The sequence below is a fragment of the Mirounga angustirostris genome, unplaced genomic scaffold (genome assembly GCF_029215605.1).
Source record: "Mirounga angustirostris isolate CCGP_5_RB_7025 unplaced genomic scaffold, mMirAng1.0.hap1 SCAF_10, whole genome shotgun sequence".
NCBI lineage: Eukaryota > Metazoa > Chordata > Mammalia > Carnivora > Phocidae > Mirounga > Mirounga angustirostris.
In genome coordinates, this window is record NW_026991718.1 from 75,378,694 (window position 1) to 75,392,621 (window position 13,928).

The 13,928-nt window shown below is 39.2% G+C and overlaps 1 protein-coding gene across 15 annotated transcripts in view; it reads left to right on the forward strand.

The window, feature by feature from the left end:
* THADA (THADA armadillo repeat containing) overlaps positions 1-13,928 on the forward strand; it is a 325,846-nt gene that overhangs the window by 198,232 nt on the left and 113,686 nt on the right. The window contains exon 30 of one of the 15 annotated variants that reach the window (XM_054509898.2): positions 13,737-13,881. The exons of 13 other annotated variants lie outside the window; for them this stretch is intronic. In XM_054509898.2, the coding sequence (XP_054365873.1) occupies positions 13,737-13,760 (24 nt within the window). In that variant the 3' untranslated portion in view covers positions 13,761-13,881. Of the gene's footprint in view, positions 1-5,489; positions 7,558-13,736; positions 13,882-13,928 lie in introns of those variants that run through there. One more of the 15 variants, XM_045885101.3, reaches the window with a different exon arrangement.

Genomic DNA, 13,928 nt, shown 5'->3' on the forward strand with positions numbered 1-13,928 from the left:
AATACTTCTGTAGGTTCTATACCAAACTACACTCAGTCACCTACCTCTCATTTGTAATATCATTTGTAGGGGCACTTGGGTGGCTCAGTTGTTAAGCATCTGCCTTCAGCTCAGGTCATGATCCCAGGGTCCTGGGATCGAGCCCTGCACCGGGCTCCCTGCTCAGCGGGAAGCCTGCTTCTCCCTCTCCCACTCCCCCTGCTTGTGTTCCCTCTCTCGCTGTGTGTCTCTCTGTCAAATAAATAAATAAAATATTTAAAAATAATAATAATAATATCATTTGTAAAGATCCTCTGTTAATATCTTTTCTGTTGAATCTCTTGAGTTTTCCCCAAGGATATTGTATGTATTTGATAGGCCTGAGTATCACAAAGATGTTAGTTTTCTCCAAATTTAAACATGGGTTTAATGCATTTCCAATAAAATTTTCACTTGACAATACAGTTAAATTCATATGAAAGACTAAATAGTAAGAGAATAGGCAAAATGTTTTTTGATTGGGATTACATTGAATCTTTAGAGCAACTTAAGGCAGAATTAACATTGTTAAAGTATAATTTTCATGAAGGTAAAATCATCACTTGCAGGCAAATATAAAATAATCATGTGTAAAATATGTTATTTAACTCATTAATTAATCAGGGGACCAGAAAGATATATAATCAGTTCAAAGAGCATCTGACAAACTAGGGCATTTATAGGCAATTTAACAGAGTGTTAGGATAACATTGCTAAATTAGATATAAGACAGTTTAATGTCCAGCAGATCATAAATCTCTGGGGTCATCTGTTCCACTAGAGAGAAATTATTATTATCTTTTTTTAAAGTAGGCTGCATGCCCAATGTGGGGCTTGCACTCACGACCCTGAGCTCAAGACTCAGAGGCTCTACCAACTGAGCCAGCCAGGTGCCCCAGAGAGAAATTATTTTTGTCTCCACCCCACAAAAGCCTACAAGTTCACAAGTAACTTCACTAAGTCTGAGACCTTTAATCAGTAGCAAAAAAAGGAGAAATCCATCCTGCCTCCTCTTTCCTAAATAAAGCCATGCCCATTTGTTTACATATTTTCTATGGTTGCTTTTATAATATAATGCCAGAGTTGAGTGGTTATAACAGAGACCGTATGACCCATAAAGCCTGTTATATTTACTCTCTGGCCCCTTACAGACAAGTTTACTAAATACAGGCCTACGCAATATTTGGATAATGCATCTTACACGTATTTTCTGAGGTTTACCCCAAGATATTTCATGTTTTTGATACTATTAAAAATGATAACTTTTAGGGCGCCTGGGTGGCTCAGTTGGTTAAGCGGCTGCCTTCGGCTCAGGTCATGATCCTGGAGTCCCAGGATCGAGTTCCGCATCGGGCTCCCTGCTCAGCAGGGAGTCTGCTTCTCCCTCTGACCCTCCCCCCTCTCATGCTCTCTCTCTCTCATTCTCTCTCTCAAATAAAAAAAAAATGATAACTTTTGAAAATTTCAAATTCTAAGTGTTCATTGCTGGTCTTTAGAAAATATAATTTTCATATATTGACCTCATATTCCGAGACCTTGCTAAACCTTCTAGTTTTATATCTCTTTAAAGTAGATTCTTTAGTGTTTTACTGCATTGATAATCATGTCATCTGTGAATAAGACAATTTTCTTTTTTTCTTTCCAGTTGGCATGCTTTATATTTTTTTTGCCTTACTGAATTGGCTAGGACCTCCAGTATAATGTTGAGTAGAAGTAGTGAGAATGGACATTCTTACTTTTTCCCAACCAAGGGGGGAAAGCATTCAGCCTATCATCATCACATAGGATATTAGCTATAAGTTTTTCCTAGATGTGCTTTACCAAGTTAAGGAATTTCCTTCTGTTTCTACTTTACCGAGAATTTTTATCAGGAATAGATGTTGAACTTTGTCAAATGCTTTTACTGCATCCATTGAGAGAATCAGATTTTTTTAAATGGGTTGATATGGCAAATTACATTAATTTTCGAATGTTGAACCAACCTTGCATTGCCGAGATAAGCCCCATTTCTTCTTGATGTATTATCCTTTTTGTTAATTACTGGATTTGACTTGCTAACATTTTATTGAGGGCTTTCGTGTCTAGAAAAAAAATTTTTTTAAAAAGATCAACTTGCACATCAAATCCCTAAAACACAATATAAAGGTACATTAATATTTATAATCATTCTACATTAATGAAAAGTATGGTACTAACTCATCATTAGAAAGAAAGATCAGAGGACAAAATGGAGAAACAGACCCTCGTATATATGAAAGGTATATTGTAAAGGTTCTATTAGTATTGTAAAGGTCACAGTTTTCATAGGGATACTAAAAATGTTGGGCTTTTTGTTTTAATCTTTGAATCACCATCTGTGATTTAAACTATACATTGTATAATGTACTTTATTTTTTTTTAAGATTTTTTATTTTTTATTAGAGAGAGAGTACAAGCAGGGGGAGTGGCAGGCAGAGGGAGAGGGAGAAGCAGGCTCCCCGCCAAGCAAAGAGCCCAATGCGGGACTCGATCCCAGGACCCTGGGATCATGACCTGAGCCGAAGGCAGACGCCCAACCGTCTGAGCCACCAGGTGCCCCGTATAATGTACTTTGAATAACCATGAAAACATGTCACGGTTATCTCGTACACTTCCATTGCATTTGACCTTAAACCCTCAATAAAGGTTTGTTGAATAAATGAACTAGATTAATGTTGTTTTTCAAAAATCCAAAGGGTAGGATAGTGTTTTCTCTTTTCCTCTATATTTTCCTATCGGTAGCATTGGAAACAAGTGTTTCTGGGATAATCTAAAGATTTTAAATACTTATTAGACTAATGCTCTACTCATCATATTGTCACATTGGAGGCTGAACTTTCTACGACTTTGAGGTAGAGTTTGGATGGCCTTTTTTTTGTTGGTGATATGGAACATAGAAATGCTGTACAGCAGAACACGGAAGCTTCCCTCTGTCAGCTGTATTGATTTGGTGGAGATTGAGGACCTTCACACCTGCAATGCAAAGTTCTCAGAGAGGTTAGAAACTCCTGACTTTGGAACTCCAGGTTTAATGGCCACACCAACTCTCACGTTATTCATTAAAAAGAGTGAGACTTTTCTGGATTATAGAGGAAATCTCATTAATTTGGATTTTACTGTTGTAGAGTTTCGTTTTTTATAATTCTGACATGAAGATTGCACACAATTTACTTTTCTCCGTGAATGTCCATTACAAATTAATCTTCTGAATTTATTTATTCAGGTTCAGCTTAACAGATATACTATTTGACAGTTATTTGTGTTTAGTGTAGTTCATGTTACTGACCATATTGAATAATAGACCAGCAACTCTTTAAAAACTGTTGTTGCTTTCAAAGATTTTTTGCGCATTCAGACTGGTCTTTTCCCAGTTACTTTGTATCCAGGAAGTGTTGCTATTTCTTAGATATTTGCCACTGATAAGTACACTTTTGTTTAACTGAGCACATCGCCGTTGTAGCCTACCAAGGAAGAAGTTTTTATCATGAGGAGGTGACAACAGGCAGTTAGAAGATGGGAGAGTGTGTTTGGATGAGTGGTGACAAAAACCTAACACCTAGGGACGAGTTATCTCAACCATCAGAAATCCAGGATGAGTTGTATATCCTGGGCCTGGGTTTTATAATCCATCACTAGCTTGGGTGGTAGATATTTCAACAATGGGGAGAGGTAGCACATAAACATAGCTGCTAAAATGACAAGTGATTTCTTAGCGTACCAGGAAAGGGAATGATAGTGGACTTTTTTAGCAATTAAGTGACCAAAAAATTGTGGAGGTTTGGAAAACAGACTGAAGTGATTTGGTGCACAGTCAGTAAAACAGTTTTAGTTGGAAAAACTGTAAAGGTTTAATTCGTTCTGTTTACTGAAGGGTTGATGTGTTCAGGGTTGAGTTAAAAAAAGAATCAGAGTTTGAAAATCAGAGTCAATGATATTTCTTCTTTGTAGCAAAAGGTACATATTTTGGTTTTTCTTTTTTTGTCTACATTTTTGTAAGACCATTTTTTACTGTATATTTTTTAATATAAAGAGGCAAATTATTTATACTTCTAAAGGTTCTCCCCCCCCCTCCACAAAAAGTGAGTGCTGCTATTTGTTGTATTATGAACACTCAGTATCTGCTCTTAACATTTAATTCAGTGTGGGAGGTGGGAATTCTACCATTTAACCACCAATGCAAAGGAATGTTATAAGGGACTTTTTAGAACAAATGTGATTATTTATAATAATCTTATATAATGAATCATTTGTTGAGTTATGTTATTATAAGTAAAAACTATAAGTAGATATAAAAATTCATTAAGCTTTACACTTCAGACTTGGCACTTTTTAAGTTGTATTTCAGTTAAAAAAAAAAACACCTTAATTAGGAATGGTGGTCAGGTTTAGGAATTGTGTGTGATAATTTGGGGGAGTTATACACTTTATAATTTTATGGAGAGGATGTTCTTCATTTTAAAAAGTTCCTCAGGGACTGAAGCTTGTGGTTCATTACAAATAGGGAGAATATTTATAAACTCTGCCTTCAAATCTCCATATAGACCAGTAGGCACAATTGAAGTCCAGCAGCTGAAAAAAAGAGTATGTTAAGGGCATGATTTTCAGTGTTCACTTCAAAGCAGAGATGCAGTATTCATTAATCTTACTCTTTGATTGTGATGTTAGCTCTTTTGTTACTGTTGAGTTTACCTTGGCCCAAGTGCTGGCAATCAAGTGGTACAGTGAAGATGACTGGAAAACATTAACTTGTTATTGTTAGTTGACATCGTGCTGAGGTTGATGGGAAGTCGAGTTTATAAATAGCCTGGTCTATGCACTGATTTAGAAATCTGCTCAGTTTCACGGATAGATCTCATCATACGGGCCGTTCATTGTTTACCTTTGAAGCTTTTTATTGAACAGAGAATGGATTCATCCTTTTGAAAAATGTGATACCGAACATAGCTGTGATAACGTCCCCACTGAAACTTGTTTTCAGTGTTAACTTCTTGACTAAATTGGCTTCATATTGTTCATTCAACTTTATTTTTCTGGATATTATATAACTGGTAATCTTGCACTTTTTAGAAAGGGCCCTGCATTCTCTTGTTTGATATAATTCATTTATATTTTAATCTAGAATGGCCTTCATGTTTTGAAGACTTATGTTTTGAAATAAGCACCCCTCAACATTTGCAGTGTTCAGCATGAAACTTCTGTTAGTTTCTGAGAAGTGTTCCTGTGTGTCCTTGCCTGAAAGTAGGCCTGCCACTCGAATTTTTATGCTGCACTATCAGATGCAAATCATTAACTCTGAGATCTCCCCAGCATGACGGTGGAAAGAACACAGGGTCAAAGCAGTAATCCTGAAAGGAAGTTGACTCTATTATGAGAAATCTAGGCAGTCAGACAAGGCATAACAATAGTTTCTAGAAATCTGGCCAAATCACTAAATAATTGCCTTCCTCTTTCAGGCCAAGAGGCAAACCCTAAGTTTGCATTCTCATTCTCATTAACCTGATGGTGAGGGAAGGATTCAGTGCTACTCAGGTAGGCTCTAAGATACGGAGTTTTTAGGGTTTTGTTTTGTTTTTCTTTGATTTGGGTGGTGCCTTTACTGATCAATCAGTAAGGTTTTAATTAAGTTCCAATTAAATGCTCCATAGTGTACTAATTAAGCATTGAGTGAATATGAAACAGTATAACTTCATCCCCAGAATCTTGCAGTATGACCAGCAAGATACAACCAGCAAATCTGAATCTGAAAATTTGGCATGCAGAATCATATAGTATTTAATTTTAAGTCAAATTATCAGCATGGGTAGAGTAGGTAGAGTCTTCATAACTAAACTCTTAATAATCTAGGTCATCTGGCTACTGTGTCTTCTGACCTCTGGCTGTTAGGACAGTGACAAAAAAAAAAAAACCCAGGAAGATCTGACAGGCTGTCAGACGTTTCTCAATTTCACCTGACACAAGAGTTACTGAGGGGGCACTGTTTAAAATACAGGTTCCTGGTCTCCTGTCATGAAAACTTGAAGTGTGTAGATCTGAGAAAGGACCTCAGAATCTGCCTTGTTAACATGCCACACACATGATTCTTATGATCAGGCAAGTTTGGAAACCATTGGGTTGGGAGTGGAAGAAGAGGGATTCAATGTCCAAAGCTGAATTAATATAAGAGATGAGTGATTCTTATGTCGGGTCGAGGAGATAACAGAGATTTATGTTGGCAGTGATGGCTGTTAGACGTCAGTGGGGCATTTGCCACCTAGATTGAAGGACCATGAAGAGCAGTAAGAAAATCTTGAAATTTCTAAGCTCAACTATTTAATGGGCCAAAAGTGTTCTGGATTTCATTGCATCACTTATTTGTACCCCAGACCAGTTCCACTCTAGGAACGGTGCTCCTCCCGGTCATTCATGTGGAGAGCAGGCAGGCAGACATGAGTAAGGAGGAAGCATTTGAAATTGTAGCTTGGCAGATGCCAGGAGAGACCCTTCCAAGCTTAAAGGGCAGCTGGCAAGACTGCCCAAAGGCAGGAATGGAGGAAGCAGGAGACCGAGTGAACTGTGTAGTAACACAGTGTTTATTGGTCAAGATCAAGGGGCATGAAGTAAGGGTTGTGGGAAACCAGGGCAGAGATAACACTAATAGCTGTGCATGACACATCTTCTAAGTATCGAGGAGGTTAGCCGTGCACACTAACCCTGGGTCTTCATGGCGTCCTCACAGTGCCCTCACCCAGGGCAATAGAGGGAGGTTGGTTGTATTGTTTCAGTTTTACATCTAGAGCCCTGGTGGTGTTGGGAGAGGTGTCTTTGTCCCAGATTGTGAACTAGAGAAGGAAGTAAGAACCAGAGCCAATAGGTTTTTCTGACCTATGGTGTTAGGTTGGGTAAAAGTTGGGGGGATCGGGCGCCTGGGTGGCTCAGATGGTTAAGCGTCTGCCTTCGGCTCAGGTCATGATCCCAGGGTCCTGGGATCGAGTGCCGCATCGGGCTCTTTGCTCCTTGGGAGCCTGCTTCTCCCTCTGCCTCTCTCTCTCTGTCTCTCATGAATAAATAAATAAAATCTTAAAAAAAAAAAAAAAGAGTTGGGGGGATGGAGAAGAGCAGGAAAAGACAATCTTGATGTTGAGTTGGTGAGTTTGTGAAGTTCTAAACAGGTTTCAGCATTGGTAAATGAAAAAAAAAGTTATCAACAGGTTAAAAAAAGTGGTGTGCAGTGGGGGTACTGAAAGGGGGCTGAAAATGTTGGGAAGGTTTTCAGCTGTGAGCAGAGAAAGGAACTATTGAATGAGAAGCAGAGGTGATGGTTCACAAGTGTGTGAACATAAAACAAATGTTTGTGCCTCCTTCAGATGACATAGGTGGCATACTATACGGACCATCTAACTAGTCTCAACCACCAACCACATTTTCCCTGGTAAGCATAATACTTTAAAAATAGTCTGCAATGGAGAAAGTTTTTAAAAATTAAACTTTGTCTCAGAATTTCATCTGTGGTAGTGGTTTTTTTCCTTCTCCACAGTAGTAGAGGGACTGGAAAAAGATCAGACAGTAGACACTAAGCAGCAAAACAACGTATCCTTACTGTCTGCTCATACGTTCCAGTGTCTCACTGTTCCTTGAGAATCATTCCTTTGCAGTTAGTATTACCTTATAGCTTGCCTTGAAGGATAGATTTGACTATTTTTAATTAGCACCTGATGCTAATTCTTTTAAGGATTACAAGAAATCAAAATGTGGTTCTAAGAGCATCTAATTAATGCAAGCTCACAATACCAATTGGTACTTGAAAGTGAATGTGTAGTTCACCCAACAAGGCTTTTTAACAGATGAGGAACTCTCTAATCAGAGAATTTACAACATATCCCAGAAATAACATGAATACAGTATTATAATATTGAATATCAGTGACTTGAATATAGGGAATTTTTAAAAAATTTATTAAGTTTTTGTGATAATATATACATAGAGCTTACCATCTTGACCATTTTTAAGTGTTCAGTTCAGTAATCTTAAGTCTCTTCACACTGTTGTGCGAGTAACCTCCAGAACGTTTTCATTTTGTGAAAATTGAAACTTCATACCCGGTAAACAACTCCCTACTTCTCCCTTCCCCCAACCCCTGGCAACTATCATTCTACTTTCTGTCTCTGTGAGTTTGACTACTCTTGATACCTCATATAAGTGAAATCATATGCTATTTGTTTTTTTGTGACTGGCTTATTTCTCTTTGCATAGTGTCCTCAGTATTCATCCATGTTATAGCCTGAGTCAGGATTTCCTTCCTTTTTAAAGTTGAGTAATATTCCATTGTATATCTGTATATCCATTATCCATCCATCGGCCATTGAACACTTGGCCTGCTTCCACCTTTTGTTGTGAATAATGCTGCTGTGAACATGGGTGCTCAAATATCTCTTTGAGACCTTCCTTTCAGTTCTTTTAAATACATACCCAGAAGTAGAATTGCCGGATAATGTATTTTTAAAAATTCAGTGTTTAGTTTTTTGAGGTACTGCAGTACTTTTTTTTCCCACAGAAATGTACAGAATCTTAATTTCTGGTTTTAGTTAGACAGTAAGGAACTTCATTGGGTACCTTGATGGTCTGTTTGTTTCTGGACCTCATTTTCTTCTAATATTAAGAACTATTGGGCATAAACTTAATGCATTCTTATCGGCATTCCTCCACTATATTGTGGGTACCTTCCCTCCCTGCCCACCTGTGTACCCCAGTTCTGTTGAAACAATTAAATCACCTGTTTTTCACTGAAATTTTTTGGAGACCTGAGGAAATAGGAAGACCCAGGTGGTCACAGAGGGTAACTAGCAATTATATGGATGCAATTCCAAATCTCTTTATCTGTGGCTTTCTCTTTATTGAAACCTCATGTTCTTCAGAAAATGAGCCTCTGCTTCACCCCACCTTACTTAGATCTTTTTTTTTTTTTAAAGATTTTATTTATTTATTTGAGAGAGAGAGAATGAGAGAGAGAGAGCACATGAGAGGGGGGAGGGTCAGAGGGAGAAGCAGACTCCCTGCCGAGCAGGGAGCCCGATGCGGGACTCGATCCCGGGACTCCAGGATCATGACCTGAGCCGAAGGCAGTCACCTAACCAACTGAGCCACCCAGGCGCCCTACTTAGATCTTTTATTAACTGAATCCCTATGTGTTTATAGACATTTGGTGTCTATAGTTTTCATTTGTTGGTATTTTGCTTTTTAAGTGAAATTTATTTTATCTTTTATTTAATAAAGTTGCACAGAACCCGCCTAACCTGCTAAATCTGTACCAAGCTAAGAAATAAAAGAGAGTAAAAAGCTGTTTGAAGATTGCTTATTAAATATTGCCTTTTCTTTCGGTGAGCATGTGTCCTGGAGTGAACAGTGAGATGTGAGTTGGAAATGTATGCTCTCTTTAGTGTCTCTGGCTGTGCTGAATCCAATTCAAGGCAAGTTTTACTGTACACAATGTTCACCTTGGCCACTGGCTTTAGACCCTACTCCCACCGAGGATGTGACAATATTATACTCGTATGCTGTCTCCTCAAATAAATCATAGACCCCTAGGAGTAGAACTTACCATAACTTGAACCCCTTTTGGGCCAGGAGACAATGCCTTTTCATCTGAGCAAGTGTGAATTCTCTTCCATCCCCTGACCAAGCCACAAGCCTGGCCCTCTGCTGATCTTCACGTTCTCGGCAAATGGCACTACCATTGCCTCAGTTTTTCAAGATGAAATCTGGGGATCAAGTTTTGATTCCTGACTTCTCTTTGGCTTGGCATCTAATCCACCAGTATCATCTGCTTCTCTCCTCTTCATCTGTACACCACTCTCCTTGTCCAAGCCACCCTCATCTTTTGCTTAGACAATGGCATTTGCCTCTCTACTTATATTCTTGCCCCCTTCAACCTCTTTTTTATGTAGGGCAGAAGGACCTTTTTAAAACACAGATGAGATTAACTTAATTCCCTGCTTAAAACCCATTAGTCATTTTCCATCACACTTTAAATAAATCCAGACTTCTTACAATTGTTTATAAGCACCAAAATGACCTGACCAGCCCTGCTTCTCCAACCTCATCTTAGGCTGATTTCCTCCTTTCATTCAACCGTAACCTTGTGAACCTTCCTCTAATAGCCCCGCCTTGTCCTGCCCCAGGGCCTTGGTACATTCTCTTCACTCTACCTGAGGAGACTAAGCGGGTTTTCAACAAACATTATATTTACTGAGTGAATGAATGAGTCAGGAGCTTCTTAAGGACATAGATTATACTAAGTACCACCTCTTAAAAGTAGATATGATACATGGTGTAAGTTTATAGATTAGAATGCCTAGTGCAGTGGTTCTCAGTTGGGAGCTGTTTTACTCCACAGGCAACATTTGGCAATGTCTGAAGATAACTGGTTGGTTTTCATAACTGGTAGTATGTCATCAGCCTCTAGTGGGTAGATGCCAGAGATACCAGTAAACATCCTATAATGCACGGGACGGGACCCATAACAAAGAACGACCCATCACCAAATGTCAGTAGTGCTGAGGTTGGAAAACCTTACTTTAGACTAATATATTTGAGTTAAGAGATGTCAGTTTTAGTAGCTCTGTTGGGCCTTTAAGTCTATCACATTATATAAATAGCCTATTTAAATAATACTAGGAAAATGAATCTCCTTGATTAAAGACTGTCCCTCCTCAGGGACTGTAAATTATAAACCGTAAGCACAATGCCCCTGGTCCACCAACTTATGAATTAAGATTCCCTTATTGGTGAGCATCTTGCTCGACTTCCTCATAATACTAACATGAGCTCAGCCTTTCCATTTGTTCTTCTAATGATAAAATGACCACTAATCTCCAAAGTTAAAGGCATCCCTCTGGATCAGGTGAGCAATCTTCCCCCTCTCCCATTTCAAAGGTTTCTGAGTAAACATCTTTTTAGATGTTTCTGAGTAAACATCTTTTTAGATAGCTAAGATTCTGCCAGTTATGGAGACATGATTTATTCTACTAAGAGTTCACCATTAATTTCAAGAAGATTGGAACTAACCACTATATTAGCCTTTTAAAAAAATATATCAGGAATCTATAGAATTTTTATTTTTTATTATTTTTTTAAAGATTTTATTTATTTATTTGACAGAGAGAGACAGCGAGAGAGGGAACACAAGCAGGGGAGTGGGAGAGGGAGAAGCATGCTTCCCGCTGAGCAGGGAGCCCGATGTGGGACTCGATCCCAGGACCCTGGGACCATGACCTGAGCCAAAGGCTGATGGTCAACAACTGAGCCACCCAGGCACGCCAGGAATCTATAGAATTTTAAATACATGCAGGCATAGGCATACACAAATAAGACTACAATGTAAGACTGTAGGCTTTGCTATATAAATATCCAGATACCCATTTTGTGAGACAAATAGACACAGGAAAGATGCTTTGCTTCCTTTGAATAAACTGAAAGCAGACTGGCCAGATTCACCCAGGAAATGAGTTGGGTGGAAGCTAAAATATTCGTTAAAGTGTTACCTCATTTGGATCATTCAGGAAATACTTAGGAAAATAAGAATGTGCTTACTTAGCTTATTTTCAAGTGTGTGCCTCCCTGAGGCAGGACAGAGGAGCTGGAAATTGTTTCTCTGGATATGTGAATTTATGGAGCGTGCTCTGTTGGAAAAAAGTATCAAGGATAAGCCTCTTGAGGATCATAACTAATAGAGCTAATATCTTCAAGGGTCACCAAATTATTCTTCTGAGACACTGAATGGCACAACTTACTCTTAGATATAAATCACAAATGTGGAAAATGTAGAGTATGACAAAAAGGGCAAACTTGATAATATAAGTACTATACTTATACTTCTCAAATGATTACCCTGAGGGATGATCATTAATTCATCCTCACCATACACTTGGTCATTATTATGAGCTGTGGTAAGATGATTAGTCAGAAAGCACTGTTTCTGGGAAAATCATCAGAGACCACTAAGAAAAGTATTGCTGAGGAATAATACTGCACGAGACAGAAGTCCAGTGGCCAAGCAAAAACAACTGCCAGATAAAAAGAATATAAGCAAGTACCACAGAGGAATTAAGAGAGCAACTTAATAATGCAGACCCGGGAGAATGTGGACGCCCCAGATGGATGGAGAGGGCTGAGGTGAGTTCCCTTTCTACACCAACACCTAGCAATGCCTGAAGGGCACAGCGAAATTAAAATCACACATGGGCATGTATCCATTAATAACAATACCTCGTTTTTTAAGGAGTAATTACAAAGTACTTTTCACATCAGTTATCTTTTAGACTTCACAAGAGCCTCATGAGATGAGGTGTATTATTAGCTCCATTTTTATAGATGAGGAAACAAAGGCCTAGAGAGGTTAAATCATTTTCCCCGAGGCCACCTGCTAGGTCTTGACTGGCTGTGAAGCCTGTGCTCACAGCAGGCCAGTGTTTCTCGACCTCAGCACTACTGACATTTGGGGCTGAATGATTCCTTGTCTTGGGGGACTATCCTTTGCGCACCGTAGGCTGTTCAGCAGCATCTCTCACCTCTACTCACGCCCCCTTTCAGTCATAGCAACCAAAAAATGTTTCTAGACATTGCCAAATGTCTCACGGGGGCAAAATCACCCCACATTTAGAACCACTGGCCTAAAGACTCTAGTTCCTCAATAGGAACCTAGAGGGCACCAAGAGGAATTTCCTGTCAGCTTCATATCTGGCCAAGAAGGCTTGTTTATGGCAGAAAATCCATAACAACGTCTCCTAAATTTGGTTCTCACACCCTTCCGGCAATAAAGGGAAAGGGGACTGGCCAAAATGGATTATGGATGGTGACTTAGAAAGAGCCATTGTCTTGTTCAGCCAGTTATTCAACAAATAAACGTAACCGTTCCTGGGAGAATGGTTTCATAGAGGCACCAGTGTTTGAGCTGAAGTAGGTTGAGAGGGAAGATCATGAGTTTCCTGGAGATGAGCTTGGGGGGATGACGAATTCATGTAGATAACACAACAGGTTGGTAGGCTAGGAATAGCGGAGCGGGCTGATGGCCCAGGCCACAAACGTATTCTGCCTGGAGGACTTGCATTCATTGGTCATTTTACTTTGTAAGCCAGCCCATTTGCAAGCAGTCTTGGTGTTTACTTTCACTATGGAGTTAACTATTGCCTTGAAAGTACTGTTTATCTCAGCCCACATGGTAATTGCCTTAAATTTAAAATCAAATCAACAAACTTTTGCATTCCAGTAAGGCTCTGTAGGAGATAAAACGACATGGTTTACACAAAAAGATAAATAGCAATCAAGGCAACATATCTTAGGTGCCAAATGAGTGGTTCAGATAAATACTATGCAATGAGAGGCTGGAGAGATTGCACTACCTAGAATTGTCAGGGAGGACTTCACCAAGGGGGCCAATGAGCTGAGTCTTAATGGATAAGTGGAAATAATATGAAATCTGTATAATGGACTGGGGAATCACACAGCCCCCCCGCTGCCCCGGGTAAAAACAGTACATTTTAGATGCTTGTCTTAATACCATCTAGTCTCATTATTTTGGAATATGTCTAATAGCAGATATGAAATCCATTTAGAGACTCATCCATGATAATTGTCCACAGTTCATTGTCAGGAAAACTCATAAGCAAAAAGGGTTTTTTGAGGAAGTTCATAAGGATTGGTTTCACTGACCCCTTTGCTTCCGTTAGACTCACAGAATCACCCTTCTCTGAAGAAAGTTGCCCTCACTGGAAATTGGGCTCAAGATTTGGAGAGACCTACTGCAGCCTGTGTGTATGGCTTTGGGCATTTCACATACTCAGCTGGATGGTGGGAGGCAGTTATCAACAAGGGGGACAGAGGCTTTTGCTTCTCAAGACACTGCCTGGATTATTCCACGA